The sequence below is a fragment of the Salmo trutta genome, chromosome 21, assembly GCF_901001165.1.
Source record: "Salmo trutta chromosome 21, fSalTru1.1, whole genome shotgun sequence".
Taxonomy (NCBI): Eukaryota; Metazoa; Chordata; class Actinopteri; order Salmoniformes; family Salmonidae; genus Salmo; species Salmo trutta.
Genome location: NC_042977.1, coordinates 25,187,185 through 25,209,293, shown reverse-complemented (window position 1 = coordinate 25,209,293; position 22,109 = coordinate 25,187,185). Strand labels below are relative to the sequence as shown.

The window sequence follows — 22,109 nt, the reverse complement described above, 5'->3', positions numbered from 1 at the left end:
ATGTGGACAACTACAAATACCTAGGTGTCTGGCTAGACTGTAAACTCTCCTTCCAGACTCATATTAAACATCTCCAATCCAAAATTAAATCTAGAATCGGCTTCCTATTTCGCAACAAAGCCTCCTTCACTCATGCCGCCAAACATACCCTCGTAAAACTGACTATCCTACCGATGCTCAACTTCGGCGATGTAATTTACAAAATAGCCTCCAACACTCAGCAAACTGGATGCAGTCTAACACTGTGCCATCCATTTTTGTCACCAAAGCCCTATATACCACCCACCACTGTGACCTGTGTGCTCTTGTCGGCTGGCCCTCGCTATATATTCGTCGCCAGACCCACTGGCTCCAGGTCATCTATAAGTCTTTGCTAGGTAAAGCTCCGCCTTATCTCAGCTCACTGGTCACGATAACAACACCCACCCGTAGCACGCGCTCCAGCAGATATATCTCACTGGTCATCCCCAAAGCCAACACCTCCTTTGGCCACCTTTCCTTCCAGTTCTCTGCTGCCAATGACTGGAATGAATTGCAAAAATTGCTGAAGTTGGAGACTTATATCTCCCTCACTAACTTTAAACAACAGCTATCTGAGCAGCTAACCGATCGCTGCAGCTGTACACAGCCCATCTGTAAATAGCCCATCCAATCTACCTACCTCATCCCCATATTGTTTTTATTTACTTTTTTGCTCTTTTGCACCCCAGTATTTCTACTTGCACATCATCATCTGCACATCTATCACTCCAGTGTAAATCTGCTAAATTGTAATTACTTCGCTACTATGGCCTATTTATTGCCTTAACACCTCACGCCATTTGCACACACTGTATATAGACTTTTTTTCTATTGTGTTATTGACTGTACGTTTGTTTATTCCATGTGTAACTCTGTGTTTGTGTCGCAATGCTTTCGCTTTATCTTGGCCAGGTCGCAGTTGTAAATGAGAACTTGTTCTCAACTGGCCTACCTGGTTAAATAAAGGTGAAATAAAAAAATGTAATCCAAGGGTTCACATACTTTTTGCACTGTGAATGTTTACACGGTGTGTTCAATAAAGACATGAAAATGTATAATTGTTTGTGTGTTATTAGTTTAAGCAGACTGTGTTTGTCTGTTGTTGTGACTTAGATGAAGATAAGATCACATTTCATGACCAATGTATGCAGAACTATACTTTTTCTTGCCACTGTACATAGAGCTAGCTACATTGGCCCAAGTCATCAGTTGGTCAATTGATACTACTTGACATAAGATAATGGCACTAGGCCCCTATTTATTTTTTATTAGAGTTAGTGAGTCTAGTTCTTTGTCTGTATATCTAGAGTCTAGGGGAGTTACTGTCAGAACACTGTGGTCTCGCAAAAAGGAAGCTTACATGTCACTGCACAGAATAGTTCTCTATTTTGAATACGTGCTGGCTACTCTGTCAAGAATAGCCTTGGCAGTTTTGCGGTGATACATGTTTTACTCTTTATTTTGATCGAAGAACACATTTTCCTGGATTATCTATTGTTGTATTAAAGCTAACCATGCCATCTTACTTTGCCCTGTTCTCAACACTGGCTTTTTTTTGTGTGGACATTCTTTTTAGATGTTAGCTACACACTGGATATAGATTTTAGTAATTTAGCAGACACTCTTATCCAGAGCCATTTACAATTAGTGCATTCATCTTAAGATAGCTAGATGAGGCAACACATAAAAATTGTATCAAGTACATTTTCCCTCAAAGTATTTATCAGCATAGTCAGTGCTTGGAAAATATGACATGGTCATCAGGCTTCAGCAAATAGACAGTCAGCTGAGTGAGGACCTGCTGAAGTTGGCCTCAGTGATGCTTGGGTCCACATATGCGGCTCTCTCTCTCTTAGTGAGCTCAGCACCTGCTGGGCAGGCACCCTGCAGCACAGCAGTGACCAGACCTGCTGTGTGCAGCCTGGCCAACAGTTAAGCCCTATTGATACTGCCTCAGTTGAGCTGATGTGTTGATAGCTATTAGGATATCTCTGTCACACTGACACCGAAGCCTCCCACTGGGCATAGACGTCAATTCAACATCTAGTCCATGTTGGTTCAACGTAATTTAATTGAAATGACGTGGAAAGAACGTTGATTCAACCAGTGTGTGCCCAGTGGGCTGGGCCTGCCTACCGAAGAAGAGTGCATGCGTATCTAAGCAGACAATAAAAATCACATATCACACTATCATGTTATACAGACAGCTATTATATTATACAGTATGTCTTATGATGTCACTAGATTGTTGTTTTTTTGTCTATTTTTTTGCTTTAAAAAAATATTGGCCCCTGCAGAATTGCACGAGACACATGGCCACATCCTTATTTCTAGTATCTTTTTTTGGAAATAAGAATCTTGTTTGGCTGGCTCTTCATCACCCTGCTTCTCACTAATAACAACACACAGGCAGTAATTCCACAATGTCCCCTCTGTCCACTTCATAAATTGTAGTGCCTCTGACTTTACAAAACAAATAACTCAGTGTAAGGTAAAAGGTATGTAGTAAATATATGACTTTGACCTCAAATTACCTGTGTAATTAGCATGATGTTTGAAGGTGTTGGACTTTCCAATGTGTTCAGTTGTGCGCTATTATGCAAATACTTTGGACGAATGAACATTGTACCAGGAAGTTACAGTAAAAAAAAAAATCCCGACTATTTAACATATGAAGTTCCTCATTCTGTTCGGTGAATGTAAGTCTATGACAGTCCATTCTCGGCTCCAATGAAGAGCAAGACATACGAAAGTAGCGGATTACAACAATTTTTCTTTATTTGGCTAAAACGCATCTATAACTAGTGACATTCGACAGGTAAGGCTAGCCTATATTATGGCATTGCACCTCTATTCTATAGCCTAACTGTCTTTTAAAGTTATCCGCAGTTTTTTTAATCAAGCATGTCTTCATTTTATTTTTTATAGACATTAGGCTAGCCAGTTTATTTGGCAAAATAGTCCACATTTTCTCTTTAAAAAACTCGTGATACGATCCACATAGTTTAGTGCGCAAGTTTAAATTGTTCTGAAACTTTTGTCTAAAGAAATTGGTGTGTGTACAAACTTGGCGTAGCCTATGTTTTCAATTTGGGATGTTTTAAGAGTGGACATGTTATTACCCCAAATGATGTGTTTTAAATAAAGAATTTCAACTGTAGACTGCACTATGCAGCTAGTCTCGTAAACCTGATGCTAGTAGCATTGATACATTGTGCGAGACAACAAGTCTGCCGAGGGAGACTTCTATGCAATAGGTTCCTATCACCATCCCGCTCACACTTCACAATGGTGTGATGGACATTCCTGTCGTGTGCACGCCCACATGGGCTGTGCCCTCTAAAGTGTATGAGGCATGGTCTAAGTGTAGTTTTATGTATTCAACATTATTAAATGGAATTGCATTTTCTGCATTGTTTAACCAACTTAACTCCTAAAGAAAATGGAATATTCCTTGACCTAAATAACACCAGAGAGAAATGCATGCTTTATGCAGAGAGGGTTTTTCGCTTGTCTGACAAAAGACAGTGGCTGGTCAAATGAGGAAGTGTACAGAAGCCGCAGTAGCACAAAGCCTCTGTATTTGTCTTCTTCTAAGCTGTCTGCAGCCGTTTCCTGGCTGTCATATAAATAACCAAGCAAGATCAGCCTCAACACTTGTGACAGCCAGAGCCTGAGACCCAAAGGACCCAACAGGGTCGGGGTGGTTTTTCAGCATTTGATAGAAAGCACTAGAGGAGTTCAATGCGTTCTTCTTATCACAGATATCTTGCTTAATGGTCTAATGCATTGTCCATATCATCCAACAACAGTGCATTAGTACAACCAAATGCTATGGTTCACAATCAGATGTCCATTATATAAATGCAACATGTAAACTGTTGGTCCCATGTTTTATGAGCTGAAATAAAAGATCCTAGAAATGTTCCACATGCACAAAAAGCTTATTTCTGTCAACCCAGACCACGTGTAACCACGCCAGCCCAGGACCTCCACATCCGGCTTCTTCACCTGTGGCATAGTCTAAGGGGGTGCTGAGGAGTATTTCTGTCTGTAATAAAGCTCTTTTGTGGGGAAAAACTCATTCTGATTGGCTCCCAAGTGGATGGGCCTATGCCCTCCCAAGCCCACACATGGCTGTGCCCTTGCCGAGTCATGTGAAATCTATAGATTTAATGAGTTTATTTAAATGTACTGATTTCCTTATATGAACTGTAACTCAGTCAAATCTGTGAAATTGTTGCATGTTGCATTTATATTTTTGTTCAGCATAGTTTCTGATCTGGTTTCCATTTGGGGTAAATTAAATACAAGACTAGGACAAATGAATGGTGTGCCTTTAAGCTGTTAGTTGGCCAGAAAGAAAAAACTGATCAATATTTTTATAGGAATCCAAAGTTTGAGGAAGCAGTAAAGGAAGAAAAATACCTCACACTCTGATAAAATCAATTCTAATTTTAACTGGAATAGTTAATAACAAATCAATGTTTTCCCTCCCTCAGTTTTAGGGACACACTGGTTTAAGATCAAACGATAGGCCTATTGTGTTAATTATATTATTTTGTAGCTCTTGATATAAGATGATATCTGTAACTTATAACTGAAATCATTGGAGAATTCTCCTGGACACTGAGCATTGGAGTGTCATTGGAGTGAGTAAATGTGTTTTGACACAGGAAATCATGTGTTGCCCCTGGTATCAGTGAACCAGCTGTACAACCCTGTTTCCTGCCGGTGGATAGCAAACCGCGGCTTGTATCGTATGTCTATGGTATTAATGTACTGTACATAGCAAAACATGTACAGATCTAAGATTGTTACCTTCACAGTTTTGTTGTTATACTCAACCACTGCTGCTCTAAACTCCACGCACGTGTGTGTGTGTGTGTGTGTGTGTGTGTGTGTGTGTGTGTGAGAGAGAGAGAAAGAGAAAGAGAAAGATACTGATTTACAACCACTGCTGGTTGTATATATATAAAAACCCACTCTCTTCTATTTTGAGATGTAACTTCATTTTCAATCCCCGCTGAATCAAGTGGTGTTGCAGTGTAGTACAGTAAAGACCTCAACTTCCCTGAGATATCATGTCTAACTGATCCCAGCTTTTGAGACAGAAAGAGCCTAACTCATATCCATAGTTAGGTCATACAGGCTTGTTGCTCAGATACATTTTTTACATTTTACATTTTAGTCATTTAGCAGACGCTCTTATCCAGAGCCACTTAAAGTAGTGAATGCATACATTTCATAAATGTTTATTTTTTTTTGTTCGATATGTGTACTTGGTCTGAATATGAAACCCTTTTTCATTTCCAAGCCTAACAAATCAGAAGGACTTAAAATAAACAAGTTAATTATTGACAATTCACAAACACTGTTAATGTTTGTGAATATATAAACGATAAATTAGCGAGTGAGGTTTGATCTGTGTTAGGTTGTAGTGCTGTTAATGTTAAGGCAAATAAATAGGTCTATGTCACGTCCTGACCAGTATAAGGGTTATTTGTTATTGTAGTTTGGTCAGGACGTGGCAGAGGGTATTTTGTTTATGTGGTTCGGGGTGGTGATTTATTTAGTAGGGTGTTGGTTTAGTTAGTTCCGGGTTTTTGGGGTTATGTTCTATGTTTGTATTTATATGTGGTTTCTAGTCTGTTGTATTTCTATGTCTAGTTGATTGGGGTTGGACTCTCAATTGGAGGCAGGTGTTTTCTAGTTACCTCTGATTGAGAGTCCTATATATGGGTATGTGTTTGGTTAAGTGTTTGTGGGAGATTGTTCTTGGATTGCTGGTTTGCCTTCAAGACTGTTATTTTGTCGTTCATTGTTTTGTTATTTTTGTATACTTGTTTGTTTTTTTTCCCCTTCTTTTCCCGTTAATAAAGAAGATGAGTATACATGTCCCTGCTGTGTTTTGGTCCTCTCCTTGTGACAGTATATATTTAGAGTGTATTGACACAGTTGAATCCTGATCAGTGCACTTTGATTAATTATCAACTCTGTTGTGCACTGTCATTATGACATAGACCCAAGCCATTACATTTATCAGGACTTCTCATCTACTGTATGTATTAACAAGTCATTTGTGTTTATGAACAGTGGTTGTGTGTACACACACACACACACACACACAGCCACACTGTCAATGTTTATCTATGTTTGATATTAGTGTCTTGATAATCATCTGGGTTACGTTTCTCGCCACTCATTCCTTCATGGCCATTTTTGTTGGAATATTGAAATGAGGAATGGCAAGCTTTGCTCAAAATTCTGTGCCCATCTGTGTTTTTAACCAATGGAAAAGACGAGGTCAATACATTAAAGTTGACTTCTGTGTCTTTCCCAACAGACAACATGGGTTGTAAAAAATCCAAGCTAAATGACGGTCTGAATGGAGGTGTGCTTGATGGCAAGAACCAACGGCCAGTACGTCCTGACCAAACTGTATATGTGAGAGATCCCACCTCCAGTAAACCAAATGCTACAGTAAGTAGTACTGTCAGAGGAAACACTATTTCTTTTGTAGTGATTATTTTTTATTTTTTTTATCCCTGACCTGGAAACAATTGACACAAATGGTTCAAGTGCGTTATTAATGAATCTTTGAAAATGGAAAAAGTAACCAAATTATCTATGTTTTTATTTAAATGGACCCAATAGCACAAATGCCAATTTCCAGCCCTCTCTCTCTCGCTCTCTCTCACACTCTCTCTCTCTTTCAATCTCTCTCTCTCTCTCTCTCTCTCTCACACTCTCTCTCTCTCACTCTCTCTCTCTCTCTCTCACACTCTCTCTCTCTCTTTCTCTCTCTATCTGTTTCATCTGTTCACTTTAGATTAAACTTTGATCCAAACTACTGTTCATAGATTAGCACAGTAAAACCATAACAACATTTGAAAAACTACTGTTCGGTGTAGTGATTTGAAATCATCTCTTGATACAGAGTAACTCACCTCCTGGAGGTCTCCTGCCTGGTCAGGTATTCATGAAAATGGAAGGTATGTTTGTTGTATCTCTTTACTGCACATTGTTACAGTAATATTTGATGCAGAGCAAATATTGTATGGTGGTTCCATTTCTTCTGCAGTGCATTTTGCAGTGCATTATTCCAATACTATTTGATTGCAGGCAAATGTTCCCACTGTCCCTCTTATCTCACACAGAGCAATCTGAGTCTGGTAAAATAGTTATTGCACTATACCAATATGATGCAAAACACAAAGACGATTTGGGATTCAAGAAGGGGGAAAGGCTTAAGGTTCTTGAAGAGTAAGTGCCTGTTCTCCATATTTGAGTGTGTTGGATTTCATACATAAACCAATCCAATGTAGGACTAAGAGGAATATTGTTTGTTCAAGCATTTTATAAAAAGATAATAGTGTCATCATTGAATAGGTATATTCTTGTTGTGCCCCTTTATTGACATCATATGAATGAAAACTGTTTTCAGGCATGGTGAATGGTGGAAGGCTAAGTCTCTGACCTCTAAGAAAGAAGGGTTCATACCCTCCAATTATGTTGCCGAGGCCAATACCATGGAGACAGAGGAGTGAGTGTCGTCATCACAATGACTTTTACACATTTCTCTCAGAGCCAACAAGGTTTTCTATTTACTGTTAATAGATGCACATCCTGTAGCTGTTCTTTTTCGTTCATTTCAGGGGAAGATTGGATTTCTAATTTGTGTCACTATAATATTGTTTTTCTGTTCTGTGTAGATGGTTTTTTAAGGAAATTACAAGGAAGGACGCAGAGAGGCAACTTTTGGCGCCTGCTAACAAAGCAGGATCTTACCTCATTCGTGAGAGCGAGACATCAAAGGGTAAGGACCCACTGGAGAAACTAAGTATTTTTAATGAAGATAGATGGTCCATGAATCACTCTATTGTATTTGGATGTCTGAATATATGAGTATAATTCGGATGGTTTTTTCTCTTCATCAGGAAGTTATTCCATGTCTATCAGAGATGTGGATGCCCAAGGGATGGACGCTGTGAAACATTATAAGATCCGCATGCTGGATAACGGAGGCTTCTACATCTCTCCTAAAATCACTTTCCCTGATATTGGCAGCATGATAAAACATTATCACAGTGAGTACCACTGTATTTGAGCCCACCTCTAATATTGCACAAACTTAAACGTCTTGCTTGGTTACTCTTCACTTTGACCATTTATGACCTTGAACTTTTCTTGGCCTCTTTCAAATTTAAACGTTCAACTTCTCTATTCACTAAAGTAAATAAAGAATATCTTGTCTAATGAATATAGTGATGTCACTCTGCTATGTCTCAACATTGGTCTGTTGTGTGCTTGTCAGAACAATCGGATGGTCTCTGTCGAAAGCTGGAGAAGCCGTGTGATAAACCCAAAGCTCAGAAGCCATGGGACAAAGATGCCTGGGAGATCTCCAAGGAGTCCATCAAGATGGTGAAGAAACTAGGAGCAGGACAATTTGGTGAAGTGTGGATGGGTGAGTCAACGAAAGATGCTCCCTGTCTGTTGGGAGGAGTGTGTTGTGTGTGTGAGTGTACAGCAGTGGTTCCCAACCTTTTTTGGTTACTGTACCACCAGCTGAATTTTGCTCTGCCTGGAGTACCCCCTCATGTACATTTTATCAGTAGGCCTATGGTCTCATGAGACTTCCTAAGTACCCCCTGTAGATAGGCCAAGTACCCCAAGGGGTCCTAGTACCCCTGGTTAGGAACCACTGTTGTACAGTATGTGACTGTGTGTCATTTCACCAAGAACATAGTGGTGATTATCAGATATCCCAAATTAGTAAGTCATCTTTATTGTAATGTAAGTGGATGCATGAGTCATGGCAGACCTTTGGTCAGAATTCTCCATTGTTTTTGAATAGTATCACTTTAATGTGGTGTAATTGTATCAGGGGTAGGGCTGCTGAGACAGACAGACAGTCAAATGTTGATCCTACTGTCTCTATGAGATTGTGAGCAGCCTTAGAGAGTGGAGGGATGGGGGTGGTACAAGGAACTGTTGGCGCTGTTATCAGAGGCATCTGTAGAGGAAATGTGAGTATGTCTGACTTCGAATTTGCATTGGATTTTGTTATTATTCAAGTCCTCCCTTCCCGCACCTCAGCCTTGATGAATTGCAGGAAGTTGTCATCTTTGCAAATATCCAAATGGACTGTGGGGCTCCTGTACGGCACTCAAGATGTTTCCTTTGTTTTCTCTGAACTCATTGGCTTTAAGGGCTTTTCCTATGGCACAGTGAGCCAGCCAGATGGAGCTGTCGACAGTCCAGTTTCCTCTCATTCACCTCCATGCATTTGTTATGTCTCTGGAGAGTTTAGTCCCCTCTTCTCTATGAAAACGAGGAATTAAGAGGCTTAGATTAGGATGAAGTTCAGGGCTTGTTGAGCTAGCACGGTGGAAACAATAAAATTGTTGGAGACTTATGTGATAAAGAAATGCTATTCTGGACGGAGGGTTCAAAATGCTCAAACTTGTACCGAAACTCCACTTGTTAATCAGTAATATATACAGAGAAACTCCCTAGCTTGTATTTTATTATGTGCATCCCAAATAGCACCCTATTTCCTACATAGTGCACTACTTTTGACCAAAGCGCTATGGGCCCTGGTCAAAAGTAATACACTATATTGGGAATATGCTGTCATTTGGGACGTACACTTAGAGTTATTGTTTTGAATCAATGGTCTCTCTAGCAGTTCTATCATCATTCCCCTGAGGCGTCTTACAGTTGATGTTTGTTCAGAGGGCAGTGAAGCTGAAACATGAAAATGTATCTGTCTCAAGGCTCCTGCTGTCTACTTTTAGCTCTCTCAAACAAACAGTTTTTTTCTGAACTGTTACAGCTTAATTCCTTCGTTCTATTTATTGAGTATGAACTAGGCTTCACTACTCTATGTTACTGCCATTTGTTCCCTTGTTGCTTAATCGTGTGAAACTGCATGCAATCACTGTCACCTGTTTATGTGAAATCTTCCAAACAAAATGCCATCCAAATAAAAAGACAAAAAAATACAGTAGGTAGCCCTAGAGGTCAGAAGACATTTTTATAAACTTCATACTGTGTAAATCCCTCCTTGTTACAGCGTTCTACAACAACACGACCAAGGTGGCAGTGAAAACACTGAAGCCAGGCACCATGTCAGCTGAGGCCTTCATGGAGGAGGCTAACCTGATGAAGACCCTGCAACACGACAGACTGGTGCGCCTCTACGCCGTCGTCACCAAGGTCGAGCCTATCTACATCATCACAGAGTACATGTCCAACGGTAACACACACTTCGAGTCCAATTCCTAATAATTCTGCCGACATGTTTTCATCAATACACACCATTTGATGTTACTATTCCTCCATTTTGTTTCTTCCCTTTTTTAGGTAGCCTCTTAGATTTCCTAAAAAGTGAGGTAGGCTGCAAAGTTCAGCTACCTAAGCTCATCGATTTCTCTGCACAGGTAATGCATGTTCTTCTTACATCTCTATATGTCACAAGGATTAAGATTATTGCTCAATTTTTATAGACATTTCCACTGAAGAAATAGATGCTGATGTCAGTTTTTCCATTGGTAAACCAGAAAGAGGAATAGCAACTAAATACTATGTTGTGATGCACTTTCCAAATGAGTTGCAACAAACTAAGAACATAGAAGTGACAAGTGAAGACCATCCAGTGGTGCCTCACACACGCCCATTAAAGTATGCGTCTCATGGAAGTATAAGAAATGTGATTCAACCAAACAGTCAATACACAAAATGATGATTCATAAGGTACCATTGATAACATGCCTCCCCAAAGTAAACTACCTAAAAAAAAGGTCACACATTTTGAAAGGAAAATACCACATTCCATGTAGGTCAGCACACTGAGATACTAATTAGTTCAATAGAAATTCCTAATGAACTTTAATCAGGTCTTTGTGGATTGACTGAGAGGTGTGGTCAGTTCTGGCTTGGGAAAACTGCATCTAGCCACAGTTGCACAACGTGTTAGACAAAGTGAAAGAGGATGCAGTTGGGGAAATGAAACAATTGTCTAATTACCAGATCAACCCTTTCCCAGAATGGACTCAGCCAGCTCACTTAAACCTATTGAGTAATAACCAAGTCAAATGGTTGGTAGCTAATTCAATTCTACCAAGAGGTAAAATATAAACATTAACTACACTATGTATACAACAGTATGTGGACACCCCTTCAAATGACTGGATTTGGCTATTTCAGCCACACCAGTTGCTGACAGGTGTATAAAATCGAGCACACGGCCAAGCAATCTCCATAGACACAAATTGGCAGTAGAATGGCCTTACTGAAGAGCTCAGAGACTTTCAACATGGCACCGTCATAGGATGCCACCTTTTCAACAAGTCAGTTCATCAAAATTCTGCCCTGCTAGAGCTACCCCGGTCAACTGTAAGTGCTGTTATTGCGAAGTGGAAACGTCTAGGAGCAACAACGGCTCAGCCGCGAAGTGGTAGGCCACACAAGCGCACGGAACGGCACCACAGAGTGCTGAAGTTTGTAGCGCGTAAAAATCACCTGTCCTCGGTTGCAATACTCACTACCGAGTTCCAAACTGCCACTGGAAGCAACGTCAGCACAATAACTGTTCATCGGGAGCTTCATGAAATAGGTTTCCATGGCCGAGCAGCTGCACACAAGCCTAAGATCAACATATGCAATGCCTAGCGTCGGCTGGTGTGGTGTATAGCTCACCGCTATTGGACTCTGGATCAGTGGAAATGTGTTCTCTGGAGTGCTGAATCACGCTTCACCATCTGGCAGATTCTGAACGAATCTGAGTTTGGCGGATGCCATGAGAACGCTACCTCCCCAAATGCATAGTGCCAACTGTAAAGTTTGGTGGAGGAGGAATAATGGTCTGGGGCTGTGGCCCCTTAGTTCCAGTGAAGGGGAATCTTAATGATACAGCATACAATGACATTCTAGACGATTTTGTGCTTCCAAATATGTGGCAACAGTTTGGGGAAGATCCATTCCTGCTTCAGCATGACAATGCAGACATGCGCAAAGCGAGGTCCATACAGAAATGTTTTGTTGAGATCGGTGTGGAAGAACGTGACTGGCCTGCACAGAGCCCTGATCTCAACCCCATGGAACACCTTTGGGATGATTTGGAATGCTGACTGCGAGCCAGGCCCAACATCAGTGCCCGACCTCACTAAAGCTCTTATGGCTAAATGGAAGCAAGTCCCCGCAGAAATGTTCCAACATCTAGAGGGGAGAATGTTATAGAAAAAAATGTAACAAATATTTGACCATTATTCAACTAGGCAAGTCAGTTAAGAACAAATTATTATTTACAATGGTGGTCTACCAAAAGGCAAAAAGCCTCTTGCGGGGACAGGGATTAAAAAATAAAAATAAATAAAAACATAGGACAAAACACACATCACGACAAGAGAGACACCACAACACTACATAAAGAGACCTAAGACAACAACATAGCATGGCAGCAACACATGAAAACACAGCATGGTAGCAACCCAACATGGCAGCAGCAGACCATGGTAGCAGCACAAAACATGGTAGAAACATTATTGGGCAGAGACAACAGCACAAATGGCAAGAAGGTAGAGATAACAATACATCACGCGAAGCAGCCACAACAGTCAGTAAGAGTGTCCATGATTGAGTCTTTGAATGAAGAGATGGAGATAAAACGGTCCAGTTTGAGTGTTTGTTGCAGCTCATTCCAGTCACTAGCTACAGCGAACTGAAAAGAGGAGCGACCCAGGGATGTGTGTGCTTTGGGGAACTTTAACAGAATGTGACTGGCAGAACGGGGAATGAGATGTTCGACGAGCAGGTTTCCAAAGACTTTTGGTCATGTGGTGCATGTTGTGCAGCATTGCACATTTGCCATACTGAATTTTTGTCAGAAGAGAAGTCTAATTATTAAGCATTTTCAGCACTGTTTTATGGGAACCAAACGACACAAGTCAGAGTTGGAAAGTTTTACTGATTTGGGTCGAATGCTGAATTGAGTTTCATTTCAGAGAGATAGGTACTTTAGGTACTTTATTAATCCCCGAGGGGAACTTTCATCATTTTTCAGATTGCAGAGGGAATGGCGTACATTGAGAAGAAGAACTACATCCACCGTGACCTGAGAACAGCCAATGTCCTGGTGTCTGAGAGTTTGCTGTGTAAAATAGCTGACTTTGGCCTTGCTAGAGTTATAGAAGATGACCAGTACACAGCCAGAGAGGGTGAGCATCTGTGCATGCTAGAATTAGTCAGTACAGTATTAATACTGTACCTTGGCCATACTGTTATACATATGTGTGATTCATGTGATAATGTTCATAACTGATTAATCATGCATCATGAGCTTTTCTCAAAAAGATTTGTCTAGTGTCATTGAAAAAAGATTTGTCTAGTGTCAAAGAAATTCCCTGTTGCTCTCTAGATTTGTCTAGTGTCAAAGAAATTCCCTGTTGCTCTCTAGAGTTATTACAGTAGTGTAATTGTATATATTTTGTAAGATCGTATCTGTAGAGACCAGTACCGCTGAGGGACATGATGTTGATGTTTATCTAAGGGACTTGGATCAGGCTTTGCATGGTGTGTTTGTTTTTTGTTATGCCAATGAGGAAGTAGAGGTACATTTCAGCAATGTAAACATGCTAGAAGCAAACTGGTTATCATTGCATATTGGTTTGTACAAGAATGCTTCTGTCAGCAGTCCAAACGTACTAGTGTATATCATTTTACCTTGGTTCGTTGGTTAGGCAGATAAGTGTCAAACTATTCCGTCCTCTGAATATGTGAGTGTTTGCCCATTACAGGTGCAAAGTTTCCCATCAAGTGGACAGCACCAGAGGCCATCAACTATGGCTCCTTCACTATCAAATCAGACATGTGGTCCTTTGGAGTCCTCCTGTATGAAATCATTACCTATGGAAAAATACCTTACCCAGGTAATTGCACCTTATACACATAAACACACACAATACTTTCATATTTAAGACTAGCTACTCAAGCCTGATTTCTCCACGATATGCTGCCAAATATAGAGCTTGAATGAACGGAATAATAGGCATCTGCTGGTTAATGACAGATATTGCCTTTGATCATTGAGGGGTTTTCTCCAGAGAAGGACCCTGTATTTGGTTTGATGGTATTTATTGTGATGCGTCAGCAAATACCAAATCTGCTGATTTTATTTGTATTTTTTCCTCTATTGATCAACCATTTTCCCCACAGAAATAAGAATTGGTAAATTTGGGTCGACCTGCATTTCAGAGTATCTGCTTCTTTCTGTTCCCTTTTTCCTTTTCAAGGGATGAGTAATGGTGAGGTGATGACTTCAGTGCAGAGAGGTTATAGAATGCCCCGTCCTGAGAACTGTCCCAACGAGCTCTATGACATCATGACCAGCTGTTGGAAGAGCAAGCCAGATGACAGGCCTACATTTGACTACATCCAGAGTGTTCTAGATGACTTTTACACCGCCACAGAGGGCCAGTACCAACAGCAGCCATAGGAAGTCAATGTTTGAGTCCCAATAGGGCTCTGGCCAAAAGTAGTGCACTATGTAGGGGATAAAGTGTCATTTGGAATGCACATACATCTGCCAATGTGCTAGTTTCATTATGAAATAGTCAATCCACCAGCAACAATACCAGCTATTCAGCGGAAGTAGAGATATTGTCGGACAAGTTGACTGCTTGTTTATTTGTTAGGCAAGCTAAAGATGAATCTATGAATTCAACTTCATATTGAAGTATAGTCCTGCTTGTGCATTTCAGCATTTCACGGATAATGATCGAATAACAAATGGCTTACTGTTGACTGACTCTGATCAAACCTGTAGAATAATTATCACATTGAACAGCACAAAATAGACATTCTACCACATATTTATTATCACTTTAGCCATATCTGTTAGCCATGTTGAATTCAATCATACATTTTACCAGTACAGATGCTTACCTTTTCATCTATTACATTCCTATTTTTCTTTGTATTTCAAGGTACATTGATTTATTTTAGCAGCTGATCTTTTGGGTTATTTTCTGAATTACGGAAATAATGAGACTAATGATTTATTTCATGTATATTTGTTGTATTTTAGTTTTTTTTGCAATGAGATATTGACGTGTGACATCACGTGTTTGTGATTGTATTAACCCGAATAAATGCAAATGATCTGTATCAATAAAAATACTTATTTGCAGATATTTCATAATTTTGGCCTATAATAAGTCATTTGAAAAATGTCATCAGCACTAGAAAGTTATATTATATACGATCTATGCCAGAAATATAAGTATTTATCTTCAGACAAGACAAGTGGCGTTCCATGTCCTCTTTTTGTACTAGCGCTTTTCAATTAATTCACTTCTCCATGCGATGTGAGATCTGATTTAATATCAGATCATTTGAGTCAGTGAATTGACTTACAAAACATGAAAAATATAAATCAAAAGATGTTATAAACGACAACTACCGATATCACAGTGCGCAACATACAAGATTCGGGGATCGAGAGGCAAAAAGTTGAAACGTAACCGCCGTGGTCACGTGACTTTCTAAAGATGGCCGCGCCCTGTAGCCGAGGGGTGTGACATCATTTTAGTTGTACAACATTCTGGATGACAGTTAAGAAGCAGACCGCATTGTGCCACTGACATCTAGGACAAGTAAACATCATTTCTACACTTTCTCAACCATTGTATCATCTGTCCCATCATGGAAAATGACGATCTATTACTGTACGTATATTCTGTATACCTAGCTACTGTAAAGCAAGCAATTGTTAGCCGACTAGCTAGCTTACCATTTAGCTTGTATAGAATAATATACATTTTATTCGTAGCGTTACAAAACACTGAACCATTGGCTATCTATCTATTACGTCGACATTCAAGTGCATGTAGTGTTGTTTGTGTTCTTCTCATGCTTGATTGTAGCTAGCTAGTTCTTTTTTTAATTGTGTGCTAAGAAGCTAGCTAGTTAGCTACCCACCATTAACAGCTAACTGGTCCAGGCAACTTTGCCTCAGTCACTAAAGGAACACGATGAAGACTTGCAACATGTCACATTGAAGTATTGTCAGGGGTTAGGCTTGGTACATAAAGCATTTGTGACAGTGTCACTATGAAGTTGCATGAGAAAGAGAGAACCTGCATCATTTCATTCAACCGTTTCACAATGTGCAGCTGATAACAGAGAGGGGGAGACTTATCTTTTTCGATCACATGCTCCTACAGCACTCTATAGTGGGTGGCCAACACGATAGCTAGGATAAGGGGAGGAGTAGGCCTTGCCTCTGATAAGAATATGACCTCATTGTTAAAGTGGTGAAGAATATTACAAACTAAATGTGTCTGTACCTACCTATCTACCTGTTTGAGTGAATGGGTGGGTTGGGAGGGGGAAAACTTCATGTTCTGTTTACATTGCTTTGACTATGTCTCATTCCATCTTTGACATGATATTTCGTTTTTTAGCCCCAAAGACTTCCCTAAGTTGAAGAATGATGCATTCCTCCGAGCATGCCAAGGCCAGGAGACCAATCATGTGCCTGTGTGGTGTATGAGACAGGCTGGACGCTACCTGCCAGGTGGGCCTCACTACACCCTCATATTCACTTCACTGACATAAGAGACTAACATTAACAAGCACTAGGCTAAATCAAATATGAGTAGGTTGTTATTGTTTGAATGGAACCATCCATCTTCTAATGAGTTGCTGGTATTGACATGTCTGTTTGTAGAGTTCCGTGAGTTCAGAGCTGGGAAGGACTTCTTTGAAACGTGTCGGTCACCTGCAGCCTGCTGCGAACTCACTCTCCAGGTAGCTAAGCAATACAGGTATAAAACTATCTACAAAACATCTTAGCCTTGATTAATAACATTCACCTATTATTTTTTTTGTCTTCTCACAGCCATTGAGACGTTTCCCATTTGATGCTGCCATCATCTTCTCAGATATCCTGGTTATCCCACAGGTAAGAGTAGTCCTCGTCTGACAAATCATTTTATTTGCCATTACTTTACTCACTTCAATTACAAGTGTTCTTCCTCCTCTCTACATACTAGAGAAAGAGATGACCTTCTGAGGTACAGTAAGAAGGTCATCTCTTTGTGTAGTATGTTGAGAGGAGGAAGCACATAACTCAGATACAGTATGAGGAATGGAACTGCCCATTGAATGTCTGGGTGTATGTGTTCCTGCTACCAGGCCATGGGTATGGATGTCCAGATGGTGGCAGGAAAGGGCCCTACGTTCCCAGAGCCCCTAAAGGAGCCAGAAGACCTGCTGCTCCTGCAGCCCAAGGTGGACGTCAACAAGGAGCTGGGCTATGTCTTCAAGGCCATCACATTGACACGCCACAAACTGGATGGCAAGGTCCCTCTGATCGGCTTCACTGGTGCCCCGGTGAGATGGCTGGCATACACACACACACACAGAGAGAGACAATACTTTTCAATAAAGAATCCATTGGTTGCTTCAATAGTCAGAAGAAAAGAATGTGTTGTATTTTGGTGTTCTTAGACTAGTGGCTTCGGTAAAGTGGCCCATATCATCATCTGTTTTCCCCTGTAGTGGACCCTAATGGCCTATATGATTGAGGGGGGAGGCTCAACAACCCACTCCAAGGCTAAGCGCTGGCTGTACCGCCACCCTGAGGCCAGCCACAAGCTGCTAAAGATGCTGACTGATGTCATCGTAGAGTACCTGCTGGGACAGGTGGCTGCTGGGGCACAGGTAAGCAAGGCATCATGGGAGATTGAGTTCCAGCTGTATCTTACTATAGCTTATCCTCAGATGCACTGATAGCTCAGAGTTCTTGCACATGGGAAAATTATCAGGTGAATAGAGGGTAGATCATTTTATTTACAGCACTTAATTGGAGAAGATGTTACACTTGCCAGACGACCATTAATTATTTGATAGCTCAATATCTAGGAACTGATAGAATGTTGATTTTATTCATGTAGGTCTCTTATAGGGCTCCTGCCATAGGCACATTATACAAAAGACATACACTGAGTGTACCAAACATTATGAACACCTTCCTATTGCGTTGAACCCCCCAGCCTCAGTTCGTCAGGGCATGGACTCTACAAGTTGTTGAAAGCGTTCCACAGGGATGCTGGCCCATGTTGACTCCAATGCTTCCCACAGTTGTCAAGTTGGCTGGCTGTCCTTTGGGTGGTAGACCATTCTTGATACACACAGGAAGCTGTTGAGTGTGAAAAACCCAGCAGCGCTGTTTTTTTTAACACACTCAAACCGGTGCGCCTGGCAACTACTACCATACCCCGTTCAAAGGCAGTCAAATCTTTTGTCTTGCCCATTCACCCCCGGAATGGCACACAATCCATGTCTGTTGTCTCAAGGCTTAAAAATCCTTCTTTGACCTGTCTCCTCCTCTTCATCTACACTGATTGAAGTGGATTTAACAAGTGACATCAATAAGGGATCATAGCTTTCACCTGGGTTCACCTGGTCAGTTTGTGTCATGGAAAGAGCAGGTGTTCCTAATGTTTTGTACACTCACTGTAGTGCTATGCAGATACATCCCCAATCCCTGTGTTTCCCCAGGCCTTGCAGGTGTTTGAGTCCCATGCTGGCTGTCTGGGCCCAGTGGAGTTCCAGGAGTTCTCCCTGCCCTACCTCCGAGACATCGCCCGTAAGGTCAAAGACCAGCTGAAGGAGTCAGGCCAGGATGTCCCCATGGTGAGCCCACACAGACTATCATTCACACAACAACACAGACCTCCTTTTTGTGGATTTTATGTCACTAGATTTTCAAGACAAGCTTTTGTTTATCATCTCCTACATTGTCCTTATAGAAGGCTTGCCGTTATTGCAGTGAGATGTGTTGACCAGTGTGATGTGATATTTCACCAGTAGATGGAACTAAACTGTCAAAGATTTTTCTCTACAGACGTCATCTTGAATAATCCGAAATACATATGAGTTTTTTTTATTATGCCTTGAATCATTATATAGCATGTCATAGGTCTCATAATCAGCAGTGTAGTGGCGGGTAAATGCAAGTTAACACAGTTCACCCAACTTTTTCTTGCCCAACAGTTAACCCACTTTTTGCCGAAAAACGCATTGAAACAGTTACCCTTTTCTTTCACGCCGACCTGAAGTCTTTTTTACCTGTACATCACTGCTCATAATTAAATATTTCCCAATTGTTTTCTAATTTAGTTTTTCATTGGTGTCTTTTAAGTTCCCTGGACCATTCTGTAACCCCCCCCGTGTCCTGTATGTTCTGTTCCAGATTGTGTTTGCCAAGGACGGCCACTATGGTCTGGAGGACCTCTCTCAGTCCCACTATGAGGTTGTTGGTTTGGATTGGACCATCGATCCACGCTCAGCACGGTAATGGACATGAACCCTTTCCACAGAAAGCAATTGATGATTATGAATAATTCCCAGAGAGTTAGCTTCCTACACAGTCAATGGCCGAGCCAACGTTTGCAAAAGACGTTTTGTGTCATAAGTTTAAATTGTATTGGATTCACTCTTATAAAAGTGTATCCTGTCAACAATAAAAATGGGGATGCCTGGCTTTGTCCACTGAACTCCTTGTAAATGAACTCTTCTTGACGAGCCTATTGTCTCTGTGATTTCAGAGAGCGGACGGGAGGAAAGGTTAGTCTCCAGGGGAACATGGACCCCTGTGCACTCTATGCCCCCAAGGTAAGCACTGTGTTTTTTCTGGATCAAAATGGGGCTTAGGTGGTGGGCGTGGCCAATGGTGCAGTCGCCAACTGAACATTTAAGGGCCCTCCTCTTTGCCGCAGAGACAAACTTTTTGCTGTTTTAAAGCTAATTTCCTGCAATTTTACACATTTTGCCATGGGGTGAAGAGAACATTTTACAGTTTTAAAGCAAATTTCCTGCAATTATACACATCTTGCCATGACTAATGATGTGTTCTTACGCTATATGAGTGACTCAAAATCAATGGGGGCCCCATGACAAAAATACTTCTAAATGCATAATTTTTTTGAATTCTTGATTCTCCCTGACTCTAGTTTTTTGTTTTGGTGATTGTTAGTTCTCAAAGATTATCTTATTTAAAAATATATAAGTCCATTATCCTTTCTACATACTTCATATCTGGTTTTAGTCTTTTAAGTTTACACTGAAAACGTTTGACCATTCCGAAAATGATTATATTATTTACAAAATATACCTATAATATTGACAATAGAAAACACATGGTACAGAGAGATGTTTGAGTACAAAGGTACTGTACAGTACAAGCACATGACCCAGCAACCGTTGTGTTCTTGAGCCAGGCACTTGCTAACCCCAAAACCGCTGTTCTTACTTATACGGCACACTTTCAAAAGTGATGCTCATTTGTCTCTGTCTCTGCAGGAGCGTATATCAGAGATAGTGAAGAAAATGCTGGAAGGTTTTGGGACCAGAGGGTACATAGCCAACCTGGGCCACGGGCTGTACCCTGACATGGACCCAGAGAATGTGGGTGCCTTTGTTGAAGCTGTCCACACTCACTCTCGCCACCTCAACCTCAAGTAACACCCCCGTCACCCGGCAACACTGACCACAGTCATCATACTAGCAGAGAGCAGCGCCCAAAGAACAAAGCAACATTGCATTGGATTATAGAGACAATGTATCATGTATTCACAGAAATCCAATCTACCAACAGGTCTTATCAAGTACGTTATCCCAGGACAAATCCAGACTTACGCTACCGTTCAAAAGTTTGGGGTCACATAGAAATGTCCTCGTTTTTGAAAGAAAAGCAATTTTTTTTGTCCATTAAAATAACATCAAATTGATCAGAAATACAGTGCAGACATTGTTAATGTTGTAAATGATTAATGTAGCTGGAAACGGCAGATTTTTTTATGGAATATCTACATAGGTGTACAGAGGCCCATTATCAGCATCCATCACTCCGTTGTGTTACCTAATCCAAGTTTACGGGATGCTGGCCTTCTAGGCAGAGTTCCTCTGTCCAGTGTCTGTGTTCTTTTGCCCATCTTAATCTTTTCTTTTTATTGGCCAGGAATCGCCTCTTCACTGTTGAGACTGGTGTTTTGCAGGTACTATTTAATGAAGCTACCAGTTGAGGACTTGTGAGGCGTCTGTTTCTTAAACTAGACACTCTAATGTACTTGTCCTCTTGCTCAGTTGTGCATCGGGGCCTCCAACTCCTCTTTCTATTCTGGTTAGAGCCAGTTTGTTCTGTTCTGTGAAGGGAGTAGTACACAGTGTTGTACGAGATCTTCAGTTTCTTGGCAATTTCTCGCATGGAATAGCCTTCATTTCTCAGAACAAGAATAGACTGACGAATTTCAGAAGAAAGGTCTTTGTTTCTGGCCATTTTGAACCTGTAATCAAACCCACAAATGCTAATGCTCCAGATACTCAACTAGTCTAAAGAAGGCCAGTTTTATTGCTTCTTTAATCAGAACAGCAGTTTTCAGCTGTGCTAACATAATTGCAAAAGGGTTTTGTAATGATCAATTAGCCTTTTTAAAATGATAAAAAAAATGGATTAGCTAACACGTTGTGCCATTGGAACACAGGAGTGATGGTTGCTGATGATGGTCCTATGTAGATATTTCCAGCTACAATAGTCATTTACAACATTAACAATGTCTACACTGTATTTCTGATCAATTTGATGTTATTTTAATGGACAAAAAATATGCTTTTCTTTCAAAAACAAGGACATTTAAGTGACCCCAAACTTTTGAACGGTAGTGTATGTGATTTTTCCTTTGTAAATAATATTTTGGTTATGTTCTGTAGATAGTCCTTGGACAAAAGAAAAACATTGAAGTAGTGCACGACCGGGTAATATTCCCTATGTGTACCTCTGATCCGTTTTTTCATCTTACAACAACATGAAGGGTTTAATGTGATTATCTTGAAAGGTTGTGTGTTGGTCTCATGGCAAACACTGTTGTTTGACTGTGACAAATGTACTAAAGCATAAGCACTAGTGTTTATTTCGCTGTTTGTTTTTAATTCAGTCAAATTTAAGAATGATTGTATTTGGAAATGGATCTGTATTTGAAATGAGATCGTATAAAGTATATATTGGATTTATATTGGTT

General features: G+C 40.6%; 2 protein-coding genes across 2 annotated transcripts; both read left to right on the top strand.

The window, feature by feature from the left end:
- Positions 1-2,700: 2,700 nt before the first annotated feature.
- lyn (LYN proto-oncogene, Src family tyrosine kinase) lies at positions 2,701-15,226 on the top strand. Its single transcript, XM_029704884.1, has 13 exons — positions 2,701-2,839; positions 6,368-6,504; positions 6,962-7,016; positions 7,182-7,287; positions 7,469-7,567; positions 7,737-7,840; positions 7,962-8,111; positions 8,339-8,491; positions 10,103-10,285; positions 10,393-10,469; positions 13,091-13,244; positions 13,824-13,955; positions 14,319-15,226. The coding sequence occupies exons 2-13, from the start codon at positions 6,373-6,375 to the stop codon at positions 14,519-14,521; spliced, it is 1,548 nt and encodes a 515-aa protein (XP_029560744.1). The 5' UTR covers positions 2,701-2,839; positions 6,368-6,372; the 3' UTR covers positions 14,522-15,226.
- A 343-nt stretch (positions 15,227-15,569) lies between these two features.
- LOC115157026 (uroporphyrinogen decarboxylase) lies at positions 15,570-20,669 on the top strand. Its single transcript, XM_029704885.1, has 10 exons — positions 15,570-15,752; positions 16,491-16,603; positions 16,757-16,836; positions 16,928-16,990; positions 17,224-17,421; positions 17,590-17,751; positions 18,592-18,726; positions 19,286-19,386; positions 19,641-19,707; positions 20,395-20,669. The coding sequence occupies exons 1-10, from the start codon at positions 15,730-15,732 to the stop codon at positions 20,554-20,556; spliced, it is 1,104 nt and encodes a 367-aa protein (XP_029560745.1). The 5' UTR covers positions 15,570-15,729; the 3' UTR covers positions 20,557-20,669.
- The last annotated feature ends 1,440 nt before the right edge of the window (positions 20,670-22,109 follow it).

Excerpts from the sequence above, each read along its gene's own strand:
- lyn (XM_029704884.1), top strand. The coding sequence starts at position 6,373 with ATGGGTTGTAAAAAATCCAAGCTAAATGACGGTCTGAATGGAGGTGTG. Across the intron at positions 8,492-10,102 it reads ATTTGGTGAAGTGTGGATGG|CGTTCTACAACAACACGACC; the intron begins GTGAGTCAACGA and ends TCCTTGTTACAG. Across the intron at positions 10,286-10,392 it reads CACAGAGTACATGTCCAACG|GTAGCCTCTTAGATTTCCTA; the intron begins GTAACACACACT and ends TCCCTTTTTTAG.
- LOC115157026 (XM_029704885.1), top strand. The coding sequence starts at position 15,730 with ATGGAAAATGACGATCTATTACT. Across the intron at positions 15,753-16,490 it reads GAAAATGACGATCTATTACT|CCCCAAAGACTTCCCTAAGT; the intron begins GTACGTATATTC and ends TTCGTTTTTTAG. Across the intron at positions 16,837-16,927 it reads GCTGCGAACTCACTCTCCAG|CCATTGAGACGTTTCCCATT; the intron begins GTAGCTAAGCAA and ends GTCTTCTCACAG.